The sequence below is a fragment of the Leucoraja erinacea genome, chromosome 9, assembly GCF_028641065.1.
Source record: "Leucoraja erinacea ecotype New England chromosome 9, Leri_hhj_1, whole genome shotgun sequence".
In the NCBI taxonomy this organism is placed as follows: domain Eukaryota; kingdom Metazoa; phylum Chordata; class Chondrichthyes; order Rajiformes; family Rajidae; genus Leucoraja; species Leucoraja erinaceus.
Genome location: NC_073385.1, coordinates 40943349 through 40969418, shown reverse-complemented (window position 1 = coordinate 40969418; position 26070 = coordinate 40943349). Strand labels below are relative to the sequence as shown.

General features: G+C 41.2%; 1 protein-coding gene across 2 annotated transcripts in view; it reads right to left on the bottom strand.

Annotated features, from left to right (window-relative positions):
• Positions 1–1590: 1590 nt before the first annotated feature.
• The window catches only part of adss1 (adenylosuccinate synthase 1), a 34469-nt gene continuing 9989 nt past the window's right edge, over positions 1591–26070 (bottom strand). The window contains exons 3-14 of one of the 2 annotated variants that reach the window (XR_008724030.1): positions 24752–24814; positions 22522–22572; positions 22310–22376; positions 21064–21171; positions 19810–19891; positions 18244–18370; positions 14320–14474; positions 12856–12980; positions 11250–11347; positions 5375–5524; positions 3205–4350; positions 1591–1642 (exon numbers count right to left, since the gene is read on the bottom strand). Coding sequence is in view for 1 of the 2 variants with exons in the window: in XM_055640633.1 (XP_055496608.1) it covers positions 4298–4350; positions 5375–5524; positions 11250–11347; positions 12856–12980; positions 14320–14474; positions 18244–18370; positions 19810–19891; positions 21064–21171; positions 22310–22376; positions 22522–22572; positions 24752–24814 (1079 nt within the window). In the remaining variant the exon portion in view is untranslated. Of the gene's footprint in view, positions 1643–3172; positions 4351–5374; positions 5525–11249; positions 11348–12855; positions 12981–14319; positions 14475–18243; positions 18371–19809; positions 19892–21063; positions 21172–22309; positions 22377–22521; positions 22573–24751; positions 24815–26070 lie in introns of those variants that run through there. The other variant, XM_055640633.1, reaches the window with a different exon arrangement.

Sequence of the window (26070 nt, the reverse complement as noted above, 5' to 3'; positions counted from 1 at the left end):
GTTGAAAGGGAAAAATAATCAGCCATGATTGAATGATGAGTAGACTTGATGGGCTGAATTGACTATTTCTGCTCTTATGAACTTATAACATGAACTTATAATGTATAATAGATTACAATGAAATGTGACATTTTAATGATCATTACAGAGGGCAATATGTGGGAACTGCGGAACAAGCAAATAACTACCAAGTTCGCTCAAATATTCCATCCAGTTTATGTTGTGGCCCAACATCAGCTGGACCTCGAAAACTGGTTCCATTGGATGTGTACGGGAGACCTGACATCAATCGCTGGACCACCACTTATCATAAAGCCTACAACACATATCACGATCCAAGGGATGTAAGTTCAAATCAGCTTTTTAAGTGAGCATAATTAATGCATTGAACTATTCTCAGCACACAAGGTGTGTCGGCAGCTTTTCTCGATGGTTATGTGAATGAAAATACATTTAAGTTGCTTATTTGGAAGGGCATGGAAACAGGCCCTTCTGCCCACCAAGTCCACACCAACTATCAATCACCTGTTCACACTAGTTCTATGTTATCCCGCTTTCTCATCCATTCCCTAGACACCAGGAGCAATTTACAGAGGCCAATTAACCTACAAACAAACCCGCACGTCTTTGGGATGTGGAAGGAAACCCCCTTCATGTTGTCGGTCAGTTGATGGTCAGATGGGTAGAAAGAAACTTAGGTGCACTGGTGCTTTGTTGAATAGTGCATACAGTCAATAGATCATTATTTTTATTTCTATTCTAAATTGAACTTCCTACAATAACATAGCTAACTAAACAATAGTCTACCTTAAATGTTTTAAATTCCAATTGCACACCATATTACAGTTGTTTAATTTTAGTCCCTCCATTGGCGACGCTGACCATATGTAAAGACAAGAGCAGGAATTACTAATCCCATATATTATCAACTCTGGGGTTGATTAATATTTTTTAAATGTATATTTCAGGGAATAACCTTTAATTGGAAGACAAAAGAAGAACAAATACAGGAAAAGGCAGGGTGTATTGGGTGCCAACATGGCCCAAATGTAAGTAGAAGATTGATGTGTTTTTTCGTGCAATAATAATAACACTTGTAAGTTATTTGAGAAATTAGAAGAGAAAATATTGAGCACGTATTATTGTCTGCTAAACAGAAGTTTCATATTTAGGTGAATTTTCATGCTTGTCAACATAGAATCTCAAAAGTATAACATAAGGAAAAGGAGTTGCCATCTGGCCACTGTGTCTCCTCCATCACTCCATATAGGGACAGGTGTTACATCTTTCAGTTTCAGGGGAAAAGGGTGGGAGCGGATGAGTAACTAAGGAGTTGTGGAGGGAGCGATCTCTTCGGAAGGTGGAAAGGGGTGGGGATGGGACGATGTGAATGGTGGTGGGATCATATTGGTGGCGATGAAAGTGTCGGAGGACGATGTGGAGACTGCTGGGGTGAACGATGAGGACCAGGGCAACTCTATCCTTGTAAATATAAAGATATGAAGATGTATTTTAGAAGTACAGTAGAGTGAGTGATTTGGATATTATTTCAAGAGAAGGCATACATTTATTTTTGTTTGCTTTCTCCAGACTTCTATTGTGCCTCCTTTAGGGACTGTCGAACTTTGTAAAGGCAGAATTACTGGCAGGCAAGTTGAATGGATTTTACTTTTTGTAAAATTTAAAGTTTGAATCTGTAATTAACTTCTCTTGGCAAGGGCTGAAATGGATAAACTATCTGACCTTCTGGGAAATCTATTAGTCTTGGATTCAAACCTGATAAGCAACAGTTGACTGATGTCTTAACTGGAGAGACACCACCAGGGTTTCAAAGAAACTCTCTAAACTACCTGTACTGGGAAAGTACACCTAATGCCATCAAACACTCATGATACGTTAACCCCAGATGAATTTGGCAATAAAAAAAAGCCCCTGATCCAAAGTACATTCTGTGCCTTGCATTCAACACTGATACCGCAGCCATATGAGGGTAGTCGACTAACGAATATATATTTCCTTGTAGAAATACGGAGTAGAGGAGGAGATATACACAAAGTGCTGGAGTAACTCAGTGGGACAGGCTGCATCTCCGGAGAAAAGATGTTGGGTGACATTTTGGGTCGAGACCCTTCAGACTGATTGACCAGTTGAGTTAGTCTAGCACTTTGTGTCAATCTTTGGTATAAACCAGCATCTGTAGTTCTTTGCTTCTACAACAGAGAACTTATTCAAAAGTAGGCATAATTTGAGAAAGTACCTTGAAAAGGTACCTTGTTTGCATGAGACCTGATAGTACCAATCTTTGAAGGGTTTAGAATTAACGTTAAGTTCTCTCGTTGTTTCCTTTGGTTGTAGACTGTAGCATCACCTCTGAGAGCTCTGAACTGCTGGTGAGACGGGAAGTAACTATGAACATAATTGGAACATTTAGGACTATGTTTAGCTCTCTCTATTCTGACACAGATCCAAATGTTTATGACAAAGGATTTTCAAAGTGTGCAGGACTGGATATGGCTTTATCATCTTAATATACTAACTAGATTGAAGCCACTATGTGTGTGGTTTGAGGCTGTATTATATACTGTACATAATGCAAATTGGTCTGATGTATACTAGGATACAAATTAGAAGTACTCCCTACCCTTTCTCAAATCTTGTGACAGGATCTTCCATACCCAAATATGGGGGATTGTGGCTCATTAGTGTTATATTTCATCTAGAAAATGGTATCATCCTGGAATAGGTCCTTCATAATTATACTGCAGAAGTGTCAGCACTGATCTCAAAGACTGGTCCACACAACTTGGAAATATCTGAGAGCATTACCACTGATACTACCAGATGGGTCTCAAAATTATACGATGGTTGTTTTCATTTGGAGAAGATAAAAAAAATGATACCACTTGACTTGTATTCAAAGCTTGAAGATAGACAAAATGCTGGAGTAACTTGGGCAGCATCTCTGGAGAGAAGGAATGGGTGATGTTTTGGGTCAAGACCCTTCTTCAGAGTCTGTTCCTTCCTACACATGTATTCAAAGCTTGATGGCTATGTTTGCTATAACATGTAGGTTTAAAATGATTGAATCCTGAAGGTTTAAAATAGTCAGGAATATTAATTATTCAGCAATGAAAGTAATAATACTTTAAAATGAACAATTACAAGGACACAATTTGTTCATTAACAACTGGTTGTTTAATAAACATAACAGTGCAGATTATGCAAGAAGAATTGAAGAATTAAATTGTGAAGTCAGTCCTTACAGTAATTTTCAACAATCAAGTGAGACACCAAAAAGAATCCCAAAAGATATATTTGGGGAACCTGATACTTATCGATGGAAGACAGAATATGATTCATCATACAACATTAACCCTGACGTAAGTTAGAACTAACAGATGAGTGAAACTTGATTCATTAGAGTGGTTACATAATCTCAAGTCATGCATTACTTATGTTGCTTAATATATCTTACAGGGCACTTGGAAATAGAAGCACCATTTCTGATTTTCAAAAAGATCAACAGCTCGAAGATATTTTGATAAAGCCAAATATCAAATAAAGTGTTTGTCTCATTTTTGTTTAATAAATAGTTCAACTCAAGCCATAGACTGCAATTTTTCAGCAAATATTTTACATTTTGATTTGAATATTGTTTACCTATTGCCAAGTAATTTAAGCCATCATTAATTATATTAAAACATTTCATTATGGTATACTTAAAAAAAAAAAATTCTACTGGCATACTTAAAATAAAAACAAGAAGCTGTGGTGTAGAATTTATATCATACGAGTGAGCCGACTGATTTACTGTATATATCATTGCAAACAACACAAACAGGATACATCCAACACTGCAAATCATGCATTTTTATACCATGTTAGTTCACAAAATTAAAAAGTAGATGCAAATGAATGATTTTTTAGTAAAACCGCCATTAAAGGCACAAATTATGGAGTGGTTTTAAAGATATTACTCCAGGTGTAATTGATCATGAGTATTACATGTCTTTCATTCAACATTTAAAGGAAATTGCAATCAGCGGTTCGATGCCATACTTTGTTTCAATATGAACATGAACAGCAAGAAAAGTATTTCAAGTATTTCTTCCTTCAGTTAAAAATACATTACTGTTAATATACACAACTGATATTGTGAAATAATTATACTTTACACTATATTGGGAACAGTTCAACTATAAAACAGTTTTGAATTGAAATAGGAAAGCAGTCAGTTATATTTCCTCAAATAAAATGGTTGTTTGTTCAAATTATCCAGTCTTGTCCTGTTATTTTCTTAGAAAAGTTTGATCATAAACTCCCTTGATTTTCCAACTCCAATCCATTTAACTGAAAGAAAGTGGAGAAATTTCAGTTGGAATATAATAAAATGGGGGGATTGAACCTTGTCTATTAATTAAAAGACTCGTCTTGTAATTAAAGACATTTTGGTAAATATTTATAATAATGATACAGTGAAAATCAGATATTCTAGAATCGTAGAATAATTAATGGCACAGGTCTTTGATTCTTTACGACTGTTCTGGCTCCTCACTGTCAGACCCATTCCCTCATTCTTTCCCATTGTCTGTTATAGTCACAAATTGTCATAGCATGGAAACAGGCCCTTCAGCCCAACTTGCCCACACTGGCCAACATGTTCCAGTTAGTCCCACTTATCATTATTATCTGCTCTCCCCCTCAAGCCACTTTCCTATTCATGTTGTTAATGGTTCCTGGAAGTGTCGCACTTTCATTCATAGCCTTCTCGATAATCAACATCTACTGTAAAAGGAAATCAAACGGTCTGCCTTTCTAGCACCTCCTCATTTGCCTTATCTGTTATCTCCACTATTGCCTTTCTGTTGGAATTCTGAAAGCATTCTCCTCCTCCATGAAGATGAAACGTATTCTCATTTAACTTTCCAGCTGCTCCTCAGCCTCAATGCATATTTCATCTTGTTTATTCCTAATTTTCCCTATCCCCTCCTCATGCCAACCACTTCCAAGTCTCATTTTCTTTGCATTCTCTCTTTTGTCCATCCTTTTTTAATTTTCATTTCTAGCCACAGCTTACTAAATTAAGCCTGGCTCTCACTTGGATTTTCTCAATTAACAAATGTCATACATTTCCTTTTATTGAGCTGTATCTCTATCTCTAAAATTCTCTCTCACCTTATCTAATTTAGCAATTAAGAAGTTCCACTTTAGATTGCTTCTTGTCTTTCCCATTATTATGTTTTTTTCATCATTTCTCCCACTAATACCTACCCCTCCGCGTCCCTGGAACCAGATCCAACATACCCTCTCTTATTAAACTTGAAGATGCCATTTAATTGCAATGTTAGCAGCAGTGCTTCTTCAGAACACTCACTTGGGACTGCCACGTGGTTTTCAATGAATCTGATGTAGTTTTGAGCCTTTGGAGGAAGATCATCCCATGTTCGTGCAGCGGTGATGTTGCTCTTCCAGCCCGGAAGTGTTTCATATTCAACCTCCACCTGATTCAGAATCTCCTGGTTTGCTGAAAGAATAGATAATCACGAGTAATGAATAAAGAATAACACTCTAATATATTATTCTTTCAATGGTTCTTTATTGTCACGTATACACAGCACAATGAAATTCTTTTGCACAACCACAAATGCACTGTTGCCACAATTTTCAGCACCATTAAAAAAAAACGAAAAAAAGACCAAAGTGCAAAGTCCAGTCAAGGTGTTGGAAGTCTTCGAGAGCCCCCGAACCAGGTAAGATCAAGGCGAGATCTCAGAACATAACATAGAAAAACCTAAATGTTTTTCCAAGAAGTTCATCGCCTACTATTCCCATTAAATGTGCAACATGGCAGTGTCATTGTATGTAGTTCATCTGTGAAATCCATTCCTCTGTTTCCATTGGATGTTGGATTTTGGAGAGAGCACATTTAGTGCAATAACATCTAGACAAACATAACTTAAATGACTCGAACAGAAACTGTACAGCCTGAAACTTGACAGAAGTAAACTGGTGCAATTAAAGAGATTACCTTGGATGACAATAAGTCCAACATAGCAACTAATAATGTGCAAGAAGGAACTGCAGTTGCTGGTTTAAACTGAAGATTGACACTTTGGAGAGAAGGAATGGGTGACGTTTCGGGTTGAGGCCCTTAATGTTCTCTTTTGAAAACACTTCATTCTACGTTCTTGAACAGCGATCCCCAAAGAATTAGCAATTATGCTGAGGGCAGTGCAATGACGCAGCTAGTAAAGAGCTGGTTCATAGCGCCAGAGATCCCGACCTCGGGTGCTGTCTATGTGGAGATTGCACAACCTCCCTGGGACCACGTGGATTTCCTCCGGTTTCCTCTCACATCACAAAGACATGTGGGTCTGTAGGTTCTGTACATTTATGAAAATTTGAATGAACAGGGATACAAGAGGCTGCAGAGTGGTGGACTCAGCCCAGACTATCATGTGCACAATCCTCTCCTCCACCAAAAGCATCTACCCGAGGTGCTCCCTCAAAACGGTGGCAACTATCAAAGATCCTCACCATCTTGGCCATGCCCTTTTCTCAATGCTACCATCGGAAAGCACAGACAGAGAAGCCCGAGGTCCCACAACACCAGGTTCAGGAACAGCTACTTGCATACAACTATCAGGTTCTTGAACCATCCTGCACCACCTCAATTTTACATCAACAATGGAAAACTATAGACCTCTTGCACTATCATGGATTTGTATTTTTTTTTAACGTGTTGTCTTTTTTTTTTAATCTTACAGAATTTGTGTAAATTTCTGCAGTCTATATCATACCTCACTGTACATGCATATGACCATTGAGGCCAAGTTATTGGGTATTTTTAAAGAGGAGATTATTAGGTTCTTGATTAGTAAGGGTGCTAAAGGTTAAGGGGAGAAGACAGGAGAATGGGGTTGAGAGGGAAAGATAGAACAGCCATAATGGGATGGCAGAGCAGTCAAAGAGCTGAATGGCCTAATTCTACTCCTGTGTCTAACGTTGACTTGAAGATGGTTAAAATGGGCAAGTGAAGCTGAATCTGAAGAATGGCAACAAGGGAACCATTACCAGCAGCTGCTGTTCAACAAAAATAGGGAGTAGTCAATATTATCTGAAATTACTGGTCCAGAGGTTATGGCCAGAGGGATGTATCGTTGTGAGTTGGTTCTATTTGTCACCCTCTTGTTGGAATAGAGACAATGAGAATGAGAAACAAGATCTTTAGGGTCAGACTTGTCGATTGAACACTGGGCTTCAATAAGAAAACATTTATTTCCCACTTGGTCTCTACAATGCAAAAGGAAAAGCATTGTGAGCACCAAAAATAGTGTATTAAAACAGAAGAAGAAAAAACAGATTCTTCTTTTGATAAAAAGACAATGTGCTGCAGTAACTCAGTGGATCAGTCGGCATCTCTGGAGAACATGGATAGGTGCCGTCTCTCGGATAGGTGACCCTTCTTCAGACTCTATGCTCTCCAGACATGCAGCCTGACCCGCTGACTTACTCGAGCACTTTGTGGCCCTTTGTGTAAGCCAGCATCTGCAGTTCCTTGTTTCTACTTTCTCATTTTGATAACACTTCATAGATTCTGAAAATTCCAAAGTGCTCCAGAACAAATGCAGCAGTTTTAAAATGTGGTTGCAAACGATAACGTGTGTGTTAAACTTTGTGCTCATATGGACACTCTCTGAACAGCTGCAGCACAGGACAGCTGCAGTTCATTCACGGAAAGTGCTGGAGATGGCCGTGGGCAACCACAAGATCGTGGCTTAGAAGAGTGCAGCTGCAGACTGCAGGGTTGTGGCAGAAGCCAGCCCGGCCCAGCTGTCCTTCTCGCACTAACATGGGCACGAGCTGGTCAGCTGGTGGAGAACAGGTGTGCCGTCGGCCTGAGGGAACAGCATGCACCGCTCCAATGGTGCCATCGCCTCTCACTTGGGATTATGTCTCAGCACCCCGGCAACACTGAACCTGGCACGCTATCCATGCTTTTATTCATACTTAGCCCAGAGCTGGAGGTAACCAGAGCCTCAAACAGCTGTCTGAACATCGATCAAACCTGTTGGAGTCAACACTGCAGGCGCTATAACGGAGGACCATACTAATGCTGTGTATATAAGCGACCATATGCTTCACCTCCGATTCCACTGATTCGATCAATCGTGAAATGGCTTCTCACAATTTGAAAATAAACTCCTTCACAGTAGGTAACAATGTTCTCGGATTACCAAGCAGGCATTGAACAAATGGAGCTGCATAGCTATCAGTCTTTGTCAAGCTGGGTTCTGAAAGCCTTTGTCTGCAGTCTTTGCTGCTTGACTAAAACATGTTTTTTTCGTGTGATAGTTTGTTAGCATATGCCCATCTGTGAGAGATGATGGTGTGGCTTTAACATTGTCCTGCTTGGTGAGGGGAATGTTCATCTGTGGTTGCATTTCCTGTTGTGGCTGACGAGCCTCCCCTTGACAGGCAGACCCTCCCACAGGTGAAGTGGTCTGTAAACATTAATCTTGCGATAAGCTCCTGCCATTATTAATGTACACTAGTGTCATAGAATCATACAGCATGGAAACACGCCCTTAGATCCAACTTGCCCATGATGACAAACATGTCCCATTTTCACTACTCCCACCTGCCTGCATTTGGCCCATAGCCCTCTAAACCTATCCTCTCCATGTACCTGTCCAAGTGTCACTTAGATAGACACAAAAAGCTGAAGTAACTTGGCGGGTCAGGCAGCATCTCTGGAGAAAAATAAAAAAGTGATGTTTCGGGTTGAGACCCTTCTTCAGACCCAGACTCTCAGTCTGAAGAAGGGTCTTGATCCGAAATGTCACCTATTCCTTGTCTACATAAATGCTGCCCGGCCCGCCGAGTTACTCCAGCTTTTTGTATCTATCTTTGGTTCCTTCCTACAACCCAATGTCTGTTAAACACTGTGATAGTACCTGCCTCCTCCGCAGCTCATTGAATATACCCACCACCATCGGTGTAACATAATTTATCCCCTCACCTTAAACCTATGTTCTCTTGTTCTTGATTCCCCTACTCTGGAGAGTAAAGGTCTATGCATTTTCCCAATCTATTCCTCTCAAGGTCTTGTACACCTCTATAAGATCATCCCTAATCCTCCTGAACTCCAAGGAGTAAAGTCCTAGCCTGCTCAACCTCTCCTATAGCTCAGGCCCTTGGGTCCTGGCAACATCCTTGTAAATCTTCTCTGCACCCTTTCCAGCTTGACAACATCTTTCCGAAAACATGGTGACCAAAACTGAACACAATACTCCAAAATGTGGTCTCACCAACGTATTATACAATTGTAACATGACCTCCTATACACAATTCTCTGACCGGTGAAGAGCATTGTGCTGAAAACCTTCTTGACCACCTTAATGTCACTTTCAAGGAATTATCTACCTGGACACCTAGATGCCTCTGGTCTACAACACTCCCCAGAGCCTTGTCATTCACTGTTTAGGTCCTGCCCTTGTTGAACTGTCCAAAATTCAACAACTCATACTTCTCTGTATTACATTCATCAACCATTTCTCGATCCACCTGCCCAACCGATCAAGATCTTGCTGCAATTTTTGATAACCATCTTCACTATCACCCACTTCAGCGACATCTGCAAACGTGCTAATCATGCCTTCTCATCCAAATCATTGATGTAAATGACATGCAGCAAGGGGTCGAACCAGGCCTCCAGTCAGAAGAGCAACTTTCCACCATCACCTTCCATGCTTCCATGATGCCAACTTTTTATCCTGTCAGCTATCTCTCCTTGGATCCTTGGTGAATCTCCCAATGCAGGCCCAAGGAATTCAGAGCCAATGCTTGAAAGATTAACACCGAGTGGCAGTGAAGTGTCATTGAGTGAATTATCAACGTGCTGGGTCCTCCACTTCTTACTGGGTCCAGAAAAATAAAGAGTGACCGGGACAGTCAGCAGGGCAGTTGGAAACGTATAAATGACGCCTCAAACCAGCAGTCAGTATACTGCAGAGATTCTGAGGATACGGATCATTGAGAAGAGGAATAACTAGCATACTTCTGGGCTGGTACCTGCATCGATCAACACCTTGAGCAACAAGGAAAATAATTGAATGTAGAAACAAGCAACTGCAGATGCTGGTTTATAAAAAAAGACAAAGTGACGGTCGGTGTAACTTAGCAGGTCAGGCAGCATCTCTGGAGAACATAGAGAGGTGATGTTTCGGGTCAGGTCCCTTCTTCAGACATTGTACAAGGGGTTGGGGAAGAAAGCTGTATAAGAGGTGGGCAGGACAAAGCATGGGAGGTGATAGATGAAGGTAGACAAAAATGCTGGAGAAACTCAGCGGGTGGAGTGAAGGAAATAGGCAACGTTTCGGGTCGAAACCCTTCTTCAGACTGAACCTTCCTCAGTCTGAAGAAGGGATTCCACCCAAAACGTTGCCCGTTTCCTTCGCTCCATAGATTTTTTTCCCGTATCGTATCTCTGTCCACGCTAACATCAAGGAGTTGGCGGCCTTTGCTGGTGACCAACTTTTGAGAGCTCCGCCGTGGGGAGCCTACGGGACTTTAACAACGCGGAGCCCGCGATCCCTTTGCCAGGGATCAACTTTGGAGCTCCAACCGTGGGTGCTTGCGGACATAACATCATGGAGCTCGCGATCTCTGGTCAGAGACAGACTTCAGGAACTCCAAGCCGCAGGAGCTTCGACCAGGACGAGGGAGCTTAGACCGCCCCGACGAGGGAGATTCGACCACCAGCTGCGAGTGCTTCAACCGCACCGACAGATCGTGGAGTTGGTGGTCCTTTACTGACTTCAGGAGCTCCAACAGTGGGAGCTTCGATCGCCCCGACATGGGGGCTTCGATCGCCGCAACGGCGGATGGTTTGACTGCCCCGACCGCAGTAGAATAGAGGAAGAACGGATTTTTATGCATTCCATCAGTGAGGAATGTGGCGAATCTGCTGTGGTGGCTGTTTGTTAACCTTTATGCAGTTGTGTGTCTTGTTACTTTTTATTTCGTTTGGCTGCATGGTAATCCGCATAAACCTGTACCTCAATTGGTACATGTGACAATAAAAGACATTTGAAACCTTTGAAGTACCCCATGCACAGAAACATCCCATTGTCTATATGCAATAGTTGACAGATTTTGGTGCCATTATGCCATTTTAGGAAAGCTGGGTTGGAGAATGACTGAAGGTTATTAATCATTAACCCAAAACATGTGCTTTCATACAGTACCTGGAAAATACGGAATTCTCTTTCCATTCAGTTTGTATGCTAAACCGATTTTAATCTCATCAAAGGTCTCCAGAATATCCAGCTTCATTAGTGCCAAGCTATGGATTTAGAAATAATGTCACTATTAAAATCAAATGCGAAGTTCAAATTTTAGTGTACAATCCCACCACCTCTAGGCCAGGAGTTGGCAACCTTGTTCTGCATAGGGACCAGGACGCATGTCTGTGAGCGGATGGCGGGTCATATCTATCATGTGTTCACATAGGTCCCGGCCCCATCCCGCCCCGGATGGCAGGCATCAAATCACGTGTTCACATGGATCCCGCCCCTTCGAGGACGTCACCCGGAGCACTGGTCCCTAGTTATGGGTGCTCACGAACACGGCGTTCCTACGGTCCATTACCTTGGTTCTGTCCTGAAGGCCGTGGCTCAAATACTCACACTCACTCATCCCTGGTCTATTGACAACCCTGATCCCGACATTGAAGCCCAGACACAGAAGGTGCGCGGCCTTGCCGATGGCTTTGTGCAGAATGCGGTACCCCCAGAGCTCGGCGGCTCCGCAATTGCGGCCGCCAGCGCAAGCCTCCTTGCGTCACCGTGCTTGCGGGCCGGATAACTACAGAAAAAAAAACGCCTGGGGGCCGGATGATTTTGGGTTACGGGCTGCGTTTGGCCCGGGGGCTCGTAGGTTGTCTATGCGATCTCCTAGTTGCCAAACACGTTGCCAAACACATTACCACCCCCTTATCCCCCCCTCCACACACAATTTTACTGATTATATGCCTCATTGTCATCTTCCCCACAGCTAACAATGAACTATTCTACATTTCCTTGATCGTCTGGTTTGATCTGTCGTTTTCACACCTTACCCGTCCATATTTTTAGTCTCACTCTCTCTTGACTTTGTCTGAAGAATGGTCTTGACCAAAAACATCACCCATTCCCTCTCTCAAGAGATGCTGCCTGTCCTGCTGAGTTACTTCAACATTTTGTGTTTATCTCTGATCTTGAATATCATTGGATCACCGTCTTGGATTGTTACACAGAGGTTCTTTAAAATTTATATTTTGTAGTTTTGTTTTAATTGTATGGGCCACTTTTGAACACTTTTGTTGTAACTTTAGAATTCCAGTCACACATTTGGAGAAATAGTTTCACATAAAGGACAGCACATTGGTGCAGCTGGTAGAGCTGCTGCCTCACAGCGCCAGAGAACTGGGTTCGATCCCGACTACAGGTGCTGTCGATGTGTTGGGTTTGTACGCTTTCCTTGTGACTGCGTGGGTTTCTTCCGGGTGCCCCGGTTTCTTCCCACATTCCGGAATTGGGTAGATTTGTAGATTTGTGGCCTCTGTAAATTGTCCCTAAAATGATGTAAAAGTGAGATAACCGAGAAATTCTGTGAACGGGTAATCGATTGCTGGTGTGGACTCGGTGGGCTGTCGGGCGTGTTCCATGCTGTATTCCCAAAACTAAATGTGATAGTTATTTGGCTATGAAATCTCTTGGAATGTTTGGAGATGTAAGTGGTGCTGAGTAAATGTAGGAACTTACTTCAGTGATAAAGCAGTACATTAAATGCAATCTGTACCAATGTACTTACGCAGTGAATCCATTGATCATATTAGCATATTTCAGTATGACTAGATCTAACCAGCCACAACGCCTCTTCCTTCCCGTCGTTACACCCACTTCATTGCCTCGTGACTGAAGCATTTCACCAATTTCCTGAAACATTAGTGAAAAATATTTACATTTGTAACCCAACTTTATTTAGAAACAATGCGCACATCAATAAGTTATAATATATTTGTTTAATAATTTGTACATAAATATATTTAAATTCTGGATTATCCAATTGTTGCTGCATGATGTTTACCTTGTATTCAACAACAGATTGAGGATCATAGCTAAATTCAGGCGATTAGAGCAATGATTTTATTGGAGGACTTTACTGCTGCTGTGGATTCTGAAGTCCTTTCACTATCTTATTTTCACTTTTGGTAAAGTTGGAATCATACCCAGAGGGCAAGATCAGAGTCCTCAATGTTCCACTGTAAGTTGTTTGCTGGGTTTTCTATTGTCCCCCCCCCCTCCCTCCCTCTCCCACCAAGGTCTTCGCTTTGTAGCAATGTTAGTTTTGGCATTTGAGTGAGGGACCGTTTTTTGCCTTCCTGATTTCCAGGTATAGGTGTCCCTATAGGCCCCTAGTGAGACCACACCTGGAATATTGTGTGCAGTTTTGGTCCCCTAATTTGAGGAAGGACATTCTTGCTATTGAGGAAGTGCAGCGTAGGTTTACAAGGTTAATTCCCGGGATGGCGGGACTGTCATATGCTGAGAGAATGGAGCGGCTGGGCTTGTATACTTTGGAGTTCAGAAGGATGAGAGGATATCTTATTGAAACATAAGATTATTAAGGGTTTGGACACGCTAGAGGCAGGAAACATGTTTCCGATGTTGGGGGAGTCCAGAACCAGGGGCCACAGTTTAAGAATAAGGAGCAAGCCATTTAGAACGGAGATGAGGAAACACTTTTTCACACAGAGAGTTGTGAGTCTGTGGAATTCTCTTCCTCAGAGGGCAGTGGAAGCCAGTTCTCTGGATACTTTCAAGAGAGAGCTAGATAGGGCTCTTAAAGTTAGCGGTGTCAGGGGATATGGAGAGAAGGCAGGAATGGGGTACTGATTGGGGATGATCAGCCATGATCACATTGAATGGCGCTGCTGGCTCGAAGGGCTGAATGGCCTACTCCTGCACCTATTGTCTAATGTCTTATGTTACGACAGCACACTAATGGATAATAGAATTCATAAACAACTATCCAAAAAATGGGACAGGAAATAAAATTTGCACCTACAGAATTCATGAAGCAGTAACTAAACAAGCACAAATGTTATGTTCAACTTGCCATTCTTGACACATTCACAAATAAGGGCTACACAGTGGCCGAGTTTCTGCCTTACAGCACCAGACTCGGGTTCAATCATGATTACTGTCTGTACAATTTTCAATGTGCGTCAGATATTATTTTTCGAGCCTATTAGGGTGAACAATGCAAACTTACGTTTATTTGTTCAGTTGGGAATGCTCCAATCCCAACTCTGGTGGTGTAGGCTTTGAAGACCCCATACACAGCTCCAATGCATGATGGAGGGATTCCCAGTCCTGTACACACACCTCCAGCAGTGCAATTAGAGGATGTCACAAACGGATATGTTCCTTTATTAGAAAAGCAAAGCACAATGCAGTTGCTGGAAATATCGTCAAACGCAGCTTAACAGTTTTTTCCAAGATCTCAATTATAAAATTATTAAGGAACAAAAAAAAGTGTTATCCAGTCATAACGTCAGAATTTTTTTTTTGATCAAGGGACAGCACAGTGGCGCAGCAGTAGAGTTGCTGCCTTACAGCGTCAGAGACTTGGGTTCGATCCCGACTATGGATCTGTCTGTACGAAGTTTGTACATTCTGTCTGTGACCTGCGTGGGTTTTCTCCGGGTGCTCTGGTTTCCCCCCCACACTCCAAAGACATACAGGTTTGTAGGTTAATTGGCTTGGTAAAATTGTAAATTGTACTTAGCGTGTGTAGGATAGTGTTAGTGTGCGGGGATTTCTGGTTGGCTTAGACTCGGTGGCCAAAGGGCCTGTTTCCGCACTGTATCTCTAAACTAAACTCACAATTGCATGTAGACAAAAATGCTGGACAAACTCAGTGGGTGAGGCAACATCTATGAAATTGCACGATTGCATGATTCACTTTAATGAGTATCCAAACACCCTTCAAGTATACTAATGAAAACACATTTAACTATGGATTACAAGCAGGCACATAGATGGTGCAGGATACAAGTCTTCAAAGTAATAAGAACATTTGGGTAACATGTTCTAATAATGGTTACAAGCAACATTTTCATGAACCTTTTTCAAGAATGGGTGGTTTTCTCCCCTTCTTGTTTAATAGAAAAACCTCCACAGAAAACCATCTGAAAGATTAAATTACTTAAAAAACATGACTGGTTTGGACTCAATTGGAAACTAATATGCAGTAGACAAGCAAATAGGAAGGCAAATGATGTGCACCTAGTTTTCTGGGGATTATTCCACAGTAGACTTAGTGTGGAGCTTTATGTTACAATATATACCTGTAGGGGCAAAAACGAATATCATGTGAATCTAATGTCAGCTAACTTCGATAAAAATTAGAATCATAGACAAAAGTACCGTTTCCAATTTTACAAATGGTGCACTTTCACCTGGAAATTATTTTCCTATTCCAAATATTGAATTCTGCTTAATTAATACCCAAGTAATAGTGCTATGCAGTCCAATTTCAGTCTAGATGGAGTAATTAAACCGGCAGGCTTGTGTAGAAACAAGGAACTGCATATGCCGGTTCACAAAGAAAGACACAAATTGCTGGAGTAACTCAACGGGTCAGGCAGCATCTCTGAAGAACATGGATGTGTGATGTTTCGGGTCGGGACCATTCTTCAGACTGACTTTAGGGGCAATCCCGAAGAAGGGTCCTATCCGAAAGGTCACATATCCATGTTCTCCAGAGATGCTGCCTGATCCGTCAAGTAACTTCAGAACTTTGTGTATTTCTTGGCAGACTTGTGTGATGGGCTCCTGGCTAACTATGCCACCTGGTGGTGAAATCCCATGCCAAGAATAGGCTCATGTTACTGAGTATTGGCATCTTCACGTATACCCATGATTATAAAGTGAAGATAAATTAATGGCCATAAACTGCCTATCACGTTCAAACTGCAGGCAAAAAATACATAACTGCCTTCGATTCATTAAGAGTTGCTCAGTAACTTTCATTCTGTTGTACAAAATACCATCTGTACTTCAACTCTGCCTCAGGTATGCAGCCAACATAATCAAAGATCGTTCTCATCCTGGTCACTCCCTTTTCACCCCTCTCCCATCGGGCAGAAGATACAAAAACTGTAGAGCACGTAGCATCATATTCCAGAACGACAACTTCTCCACTGTTATTGGACTAGTGTACGGTCCTCCCAATAAGAGTAGACCTGATCTGACAACCTACTTCATTGGGGACTTTGGACTTTTTGAATGAATGATTGATACTTTTGTCTATTTCTCTGTAACACTGTAATGCTGTAACACTATATTTGCACTGTTATTTTTCTCTTTGCACTTCCTGTTGTACTTGTGTAAAACTTGATTGCACTCAATGGTATAATATGACTGGATAGTACACAAAGCCTTTCACTGTATTTTAGTACATGTGGCAATAATAAACTAATACTAAAATTGAATTGTTAAGAGGGACTGGAAATATTTTGCTCAAATTTCCAAGTACAACTTTGAAACATAGAAAACCACAGCAGAACAGGTATGCCCATCCATTTGTTTTGTTTAGATAAGCAGCAGCTCTGACCATTCTAACCAAGAACCAGCCTGCAGATAACAGGTTCTACGTTCCATAGTATCTGAACAACATATCAAAACACATTGCCTGTTAAATTTGCCTGGGTGATTCTTATGCTATCATTTCCAACAAAATCGGGTCCAGATTCTCTTGCCCTCGAGCAGTGCCCAATAGCTATTGGCAGTCCCCATCCCAAAACGTGCTGCTAGCCTGGAAGGTATAGCAATGCTACACAGGGGCAACGATTGCCTTTCATGCTTTAATGCTACAGCAACAAAAGGGACCACGTATTTAAGAGTTCAAGAGTGTTTTATTGTCATATGTCCCAAAACGGAACAATGAAATTCTTACTTGCAGCAGCATAACAGATATGTAAACATAGTACCTGCAAAACCCATAATAAAACATAAAAGTCCCAAGTCTAGTTCAGAGCCTCTTTGGAGATTGTAATGTTCAATAGCTTGATGTCTGCAGGGAAGAAGTTGCTCCCAAATCTGAACATTACAGTTTTCAGGCTTTACCTTCTTCCTGATGGCAGGAGTGAAATGTGCGCGTGGAATAATTTTCTATAACAACCAACCTCAACTCAATGGTGATGCAATAATATGGAGTAAATAAATCTCCGAAGAATAAGAATTGCCATTAAACTATTGCATTTAAATCTAAGCTCCGATTATTTTGATTGGGCAACCTCCGTTGGACTTTAGTGGCAGTAGGCAAATTATAGTGCCTCCAGGTTCTTGCTAAGGTAGTTGATGATATGCATTATAACCAACTCTCAAAGCAGTTCATCACCACGGATGTTAGTGCCACCAGTCAGAGGCAGACAAGTGCTGGAGAAACTGAGCGGGTGAGGCTGCATCTATGGAGCGAAGGATAGGTGAAGTTTCGGGTCGAGACCCTTCCTCAGACCATCTCGACCCGAAACGTCACCTATTCCTTCGCTCCATAGATGCTGCCTCACCTGCTGAGTTTCTCCAGCACTTTTGTCTACCTTCGATTTTTCCAGCATCTGCAGATCTTTCTTAAACAGTAGTCAGAGACATATCACCTTACTCTTCTTAGACATCATCGACCCACGCCACCCTGGCCACATACTTATTTCACTCCTACCATCAGGAGGAAAGTGCAGGAATCTGAATCTGTGACCACCAGGTTCAACAACCATCAGAGCCTAGAACACTACGCTATGGACTGCTTTTGTTTGCACCAAGGACCGGGCTTTCTTTTGCACTAGGGGGGTATTAATTTATTCGATTACTGTTTATACTTTGTTATTTATAATTATTGTGTTTATAGGCCTGTTATGCTGCTGCAAATAAGAATTTAATTGTTCCGTTGTCAGTACAAATAACAAACAACCTAGAAACGTCTTAATGAGAATTTGTTCAATGTTCAGGTCTATTCACATTATCCTGTACATTGTTGACGGTTTGATCGAAATGTATAGTCTTTCCTTTGACTGGATAACACGCAACAAAAGCACTTTTCACTGTACATGTGACAAACTAAACAGATGAGATTTCGTTTTTCGATAAAATGTGTATTCTTATTTAATGAGTAAAACATGTGATTTTGATAACGTACCAAAATCGATATCTAGTAACGCTGCATTGGCACCTTCCACAAGAATCTTTTTAGGTGGACCATGAATAGCTTCGTACATAAAGTAAACACCGTCTCGTACCATTGGCCTGATACGTTCTGCGTATTCCTAAAGTAAGAGTTGAATATTACAGGTTGTTTTTGCTGAAGAACACGGAGTCTCTCTGACGAAAGGTAATCTTTAATGAATATTAAATCTGTAGTCCATAGATATTTTCCCATTCATTTCTAAATTGCAGAATTATTGAGCTGTTCATTTGATTTCTAAAGAAAACTCCTTGCTTTCTACTTAAAGTACTTGACAGGTAAATATGAATGGTTTCAAATGTTGTACTGCATAGCTCCAGACATCCATATTAAACAAAAACAGGTTTGAACAGTGCTGACAACATTAAGAGCAAATAGACCAGGAATGACAGGGAAAACATGCAATGTACTGACCTTGCTTTGCCAATTGGTTTTTACACTTGGATCTCATGTAAAAGTTAGTGTCTTCAAATAATAAAGATTTATTTTCAATTATGTCTCACTTGCAGTTTCATAAATTCTGCACACCTGTTTAAATTGAACAGAATGCTACAGCACAGGAATGGACCCTTTGGTTCAAAATTTTCGTGCTGAACACGATGCCAAATTAAACTGATTATTGTGCAGTCTCATTCTCTCAGATTGTAATACCTACTTTTCTTAGGGCTCTTCTAACTTATCTCTCTACCTCTATTTCCCCAGTTCAATCTAACCTTTCTTTCCCCACACTTTTTATTTCTGTACCCGATTTGATCTGGGGGTATCTACTTAAACTGGTATTCCGTGGTCCAGAATCTGCTTGTTTTATTGAGACTTCAGTCTGATTACTTGAGGAGCGATAAAATTACGCCTTTCCCATTTGAGTGGGCCTCAAAGCCTTGTGCGCAAGATCACTGCGATTATATACACAAGGTTAATTCTAATGGATAGCAGGTTCCACTTGTTTATCACATTAAGTTTGATAATGTTATAGCCACATGTCACTGATGTAGTTCAATACTCTCATCTCACTTTGAAATACTACTTCATTACAGTAGCATATAAAAAACTATCCAATGAATTTCTGCTTTTTCTTCATCGAACCATCTGTTTAAGTTATGCAAATACAGCTCGAGGTATGCCCACACGAATTCTCACTCTATAGAATTGTAAACCCAGTATCCCAAAATGCAATGTCAATCTGCACAATTAGAATTTATAGTAGAGCATACATACTTAAATTACCAATTAGACTTGGAGCTATACAATCGTTAACTCTGGGTGTATGCCTTCTTTTATCTTATTTTTGTTCCTGTCATATTATAGAAATTAATAGGAAAATTATGGATTAGTGTGGACAGATGTAATATAATCTTATGGAATACACAATTTCAAATCATTAGAACAGGAGATTAATAAAAGTTATATACTCTGTTACAAGAAGTTCATAATACAATTACTCAATATCAATGTACTCTCATGTGCATCATTTACTAACAATGATAAATATGTTTACTTAGAACATTCCCTTCATCATTTTACCTTTAATTTTTTAAGCTGTCCTTCAATGTCGATTTTCAGACTTGGGAACATGGACTGATATTGCTGAGCCAGAAGTTTAAATCTGTCAAAGATTCGAGAATCATATAAAACATTATCAGCTTCCTTTTCTTCCTAATCAAATAAAGAACCACACATGTTTGCAGCAGAGGAGATGCCCATTCAGTATTTATTGAGCCAAAGCAATCCAACATTTGGGGCAGCACAGTGGAAGAGATGCTGCCTTACAGCGCCAGAGAATCGGATTCAATCCTGACAACGGATGCTGTCTGTACAGATTGTATGTTCTCCCTATGACTGTGTGGGCCTTCTCCAGGTGCTCCTGTTTCCTCCTACACTCCAAAGACGTACAGGCTTGTAGGTTAATTGGCTTTGGTAAAAATTGTAAATTATTCCTAGTGTGTAGGATAGTGCTAGTGCATGGGGTGATAGCTGGTCAGCGTGGACTCGTGGGCCAAATGGCCTGTTTCCACACTATCTCCAAAGTCTAAAGTAATTAATCCTAACCCCTTTGCTTGTTCTGGTTGTTGAAGATTTTGTTCTATCCAATGCAAAACTGGCAGCCATGATAAAAGAAAGAAGTAATCTCCAGTTTATCTCATAATCTCAGAAATCGACCAGAGGTTTACTAATTTTCAAACAATAGATTTCTATAATTTACAATTTTGCAGCAGTTTCACTTGATGTGCTCCCAGTCAATGCATAATTGCCTGGCAACTGGATAAAGTTCCCATCCCACCATTTAAAGAGGTGCCAGTTCCTTAATTATATTATCAGTCCCAGCTTCGATCCTGACCTTGGGTGCGTAGTTTGCACATTCACCCTGTGCCTGTGTGGGTTTCCTCTGGTTTCCTCCCACATCCCAAAGATATGCAGTTTGTAGGTTAATTTGCTTCAGTAAACTGCACCTAGTGTCTTCGGAAAGGACGCAAGAGTGGGATAATAAAGAACTAGTGTGAAGAGGTGATCGATGGTCAGCATGGACTTGGTGAACCATAGAGCCCGTTTCCATGCCGTATCTTTAAACTAATCTAGATCCCCTCCGAACTTACTGCTGCTCACATTAAACCCATGCTCTCTAGTTTTAGACTGCTAGGAGAAGCTTCTTACTCCCATTATCTACAGCCCTCATAATTTCCCCCAATAATGATGGGCATTATTGACTTCCCTGCTGAATTGTGACAATTTTAAATTCCATTTAAATTCTGAAGTTTCATACAATTTCTCTGTTGTTACCTGCCACTGAAGTCACTGAAGTCAGCCAAAAGGTCACAGACACGGAGACCAGTGCGTGCTGCTTTGGAAGAATATGTTGGTCCTATGCCTTTTTTTGTTGTGCCAATACTAGAAAGACAACATGTACTCCTTTATATTTATCATAATATGCAAAAGTGCAGCAACAATCATCTACCCATGTTAGTTTAAAAATAGCTTGTTGAAGAAAAGTTCAAGAAAACTGCAAAAGATAAATACAGATTTGTTTTTTTTCCACCCCGATTGATGTGAATAGGACATGTTGTTAGTTATTGTGCAATGTAGCCCAGCTCCATTGCTGATTAAAGTTGTTACACAGGCACCATATTTAACTTTTGCAGTTAACTTAAGTACAGGCACCTCGCAGTTTATGCAGGGGTTATGTTCCTGAAAAGCAGCGAGTCATAATCAAGGACGAGTCTCATCCCGGTCACTCTCTGTTCTGCCCTCTTCCATCAGGCAAGATGTACAGAAATGTGACCACGCATGCCTCCAGATTCAGAGAGGGTTTCTCCTCAGTTGTTATCAAGTAACTGAACCATCCTCTCATCAGCTAGAACATGGTCCTGACCTCCCATTTTCCTCATTGGAAGCCCTTGTATTATCATGAATCGGACTTTACTGGACTTTATCTTGCACTAAACGTTATTCACTTAATCCTGTATCTGTACACTGTGGACAGCTCGATTGTAATCATGTATAGTCTTTCCGCTGACTGGTTGGCACGCAACAAAAAACATTTCACTGTACCTCAGCACACGTGATAATAAACAAAACTATACATTTAAACACACGTAAATTTGAGTGCATTATTTCAAAAATAGTGTTTAAATTAGGTTTTGGTATTAATTAAACAAGCACATTTTTTTACTTGCGTAATATGTGAGGTGCCAGTGTATGTTTTCAAATTTGTCAGGTCAAATGTTGCAAATCCTGACTAACTTTCGATCGACTTCTGATCTAAAATTGGACAAACACCATTCATGGCTACTATTTGTATATGTAAAATATTCAATGGTCAGCTATGTAGAAAAATCCCATTTCCAAAGAGATTCTTCATATTTCAACATTATTAAAATTACCAGGTTTTTATAGTGGTTCTTTTTAAAATCAGAAGCAGTTCTACAAAGTGAGTGAAGTTTCACAGTACAAAGTGCCCTAGTCATTAACGTTCTAAATTCTAATGTTCTGTTGCAGCACACGAGTTTAACACTGAGGCACTTTTTACGTTTTCCCCTCTTGCTCTTGCCGCTGGATCTCTTGGAGGCCATCAACTGCTTGATGAAAATCAAACACTGTTAAATTAAATAGAAAAATAATGTTGAGTTCAAAAGAAAATGTCTCCACAGCCATATTGAGAGAAAACATCAAGGCAAATTCTGCAAGAAATTTAAGGTTTAACACCTTTAAAATGTTGTGAACTGCTTTAACACCACTTACCTAGATGTGCTCTGTCTGAAATAATCAGCCTCTTCTCCCAATCTTTTAAGCCTAACAAAAAGAATTGCACTTGAGAATAGGAGATCAATGCATAGATTAAAGCATTCGTAAAATACCAATCAATAAAAAGTTCCTGCTTGTCCCAAGTAAAACTGACATATTGGCACTGGACATATTTCTGACAATTAAACACTCTTGACTCGAAAAAAATAGTGAACGCTGAAATGTGAAATAAAGTTGAAAATGCTAATAATTTGACACTATTGAATTAAATGTTGAACGTGGAAGACAGTAATGTGCCTGGTAAGAAAAGTACATTCTCTGAGCTTGCTTTGGGCCTTTTTAGAACAGCATCAGAGGCGGCGCGACTCTGGTCAGCAGCGGCCTCTGCAGCCTGTCCGCGTTTTTATTATTTTTTGTCTATGTTTATATGTAGTTTTTTTATTTATATGTTGGGGTGTGTGTGTGGGGGGGTGGGGGGGGGTGGGTGGGAGGGAGGGGGAAACTTTTTAAATCTCTCTCCCTGCACTGGAGACCCGACCTTTTTCTCGTCGTCGGGTCTCAGTTGTCGTTGGGGCTGCAACGAGGAGCGGCCTCCAACAGAAGAAGCCGGGGACTCAGGTGCCAACTCACCTCACCGTCGCGGAGCTGGCCGAGACCGGGGCGGGTGGAGCGGTGGAGGAGCGCTGCCGCTGCTGCTGCTGCTGCTGCTGCTGCTGCCGCTGATGCGGAGGCTTCAACGGCAGGTCTGTGGACGGCGGCACCGGGAGCCCGCGGATCCCTGGAGGGAGACCGCTTTTCAGGGCTCCTGCAACGGCGACTTCTCCCGCCCGAGTTGCGGGGTCGAAGAGCTCCTGGAGCGGGGCCTACATCACTGCCCCGCGCGGCTTGGAATGGCCACGGGACTTTGCGAGCGCACGCCGGGGGCTCTAACACCAAGACCCGGTGTGCGACCTCGCACCACCCGGCGTGGCTTTAATGGCCGCGGGACAATCGCCATCGCCAGCCGGGGGCTTTGACTTTGACATCGGGGGGGGGGAGAGTGCAGTGGAGAGATAAGTTTTTTGGCCTTCCATCACAGCTATGTGATGGATGTTTATGTAAAATGTAAATTATGTTGTGTCTGGGGTCTATTTGTGTGTAATGTATGGCTGCAGAAACGGCATTTCATTTGGACCTCCAGGGGTCCAAATGACAATTAAATAGACTATTGACTATTGACAAAGAACAATGTTAGAATGAAGTGAGATGGAAATTAAAGTGACATGCAACTAGAAATTTGGGATCACCCTTGCAGACTGGAGATGTTGCACAAGGCACTCCCAACCTGTGTTTGGCATTTTCATTCTCACCATTCCTACCCATTAACACTGGTGGATTTAACTGTATTTGACAAGATACAAATAGACTAGATAGAAAGAGGTATTGATTAAAGAAGTGATCCAAAGCAGGAAACCAGCCAGGGGATTTTGATTGCATATGTACTGTATAAACGTACTGTAAATTAACAATGCTGGATGTGTCACCAATATTGATTAAAAAAAAATTCTGGTAAACTAAAATATTGGTTATCCTTGTGAAATTATAAATATGGTGACAATAATTGAGGAATGGTTGAAAGAAGGATTAGGAACTAAATATTTTTGGCTTTGATATTAAGGAACGCTAGGTTGCTTGGACCTTATGGAAGTGGAAAGTAATCATGTCATTAATAACTTAAAGGACAGAATATATTTAATTAAATTAAGTAATAGTGAAGGCATTGCGCCACAGTGTTTCTCTAAAAAACTTTTTAAAAGGTGCAAACCATAGTAGTAGGACAGAGGTAGAGGCAAAAGATTTACCATCATGTTATAAAGCTCTTCAATTCTCCCAATGTACAAGAATAAAAAGGAAAGCGAGAAATTATTAAAAAAGTGTTAAAATAAAACCTTTGTTTTAATCATGGAGAAGGACAAAAGGCATTTAAGCATGAAAATATATAATTGTAGCATATCATATCCGAGTGAAGTAAAATGTGTTAAGTCCATTTACTTTAGAATCAGATATTGGAAGGTTAAACAGAAATTATTTAAAGAAAGTCTTCCAAGAAGGTGACTGGATAAATAAAAGGCATTCAAATTAGTGCTTTTTGAATGTCTGAAGTATAAATATAAAAACATTGTCAACGTCGGAAGTATTTTACTGCACATTAGAAAGGAACTGTAATCCAACAGTTGAATTAAAATACCTTTTTTTTCATTTTTCTCAGCTTCTTCGAACAATCCAGGCAGATGTATTACAACACCATTCCCTAAAGTAGTAAAAATAGTGAGACACATTGGTACATGTAGGTACTGTAATCGATTACAAGTTCATCTAACGCCAGAAGTGTCCTCACATTTCCACTTGGAGTCAACAGCCTAAAACACCCTTCCCTGCAAAGGCTTTAACTTTTCCAGCAGAATAAACAGCCCCAGCATCAATTTTCTGTGAAATTTGGAAAATTTGACTCTCCCACTATGACATGGAACACGTTTGTAGTTTCCTTCAATTTTGTTTGATTTCTGCAAATAGGATAGTTTTAACAATTTGGTAAGGCTTCTCTGCAGAATTGGTATTGAGATTTCACTGCAAATATTGAATCAATTTTTATTTATATAGCACATTTAAATCAACTCGCGTTGAACTAAAGTGCTGTACATAGAAGAATTTGGATTGCCGTACATCCATAGAAATAAAAAGAAAAACACAACACACTATAGAATTTAACATGAACGTCCCCCCACAGCGAAATCAACGTTTTCTACTGTGAGGGAATGCAGTAAAAGTTCAGTCCTCTTCCTCTGTGTTCACCCGTGGACGGGGCCTATTTGAGGCCTCCGTGGTCGCCGCAACGGAGGCCTGATGTTTCAGGCCCTCTCGCTGGATGATGGAGCTCTGGCTTCGGAAAGAACAGTTCCAGCTGCTTGGAGTTCTGAAACGGCCGCTTCCGAAGAAGTCCACAGGCCAAGCTTGGCGTAGATTCACACTGGCAACCTCGGCGAAAGATCCCAGGCCTCTGCGATGTTCAACTCAGCGCCGCCCGCAGCTGGAAAGTCCGCAACCACAGCTCCGCGATGTTGGAGTCGGCGGTCTCAGCACTCCGGAGCTTACCACACGGCGATCCTCAGTAAGGCATCGCCCGCTCCGCGATGATACTTCAGCCCTGTGCCACCGCCGAAGCTGAAGTTCTGGCTGGTCTCCGGCCGGAAACGCCGCTCCAGTCCAGTTGGTAGGCCACGAGGAGGGAGAGAAGATGCGCCTCGTAGGAAAGACACATCTCCAACCAAGTAGGGACTGAGAAAAACAGTTTCCCCATTCCCGCCCACCTCCCACATAAAAGACTACAAGACCAACATAGCAAAACCTTTTATCACACTAAAAATAAAAAGGGTGAAAGGACAATTGTAGGCAGGGCAGCCATACACAACGGCAGCCCCCTTCGACAGTCCCCCTATGAACTGCATTATTGGTCTTGGACACTCTTGGGTACACAATATTGAGTTAAGATGCTGTTAAATGAATAAC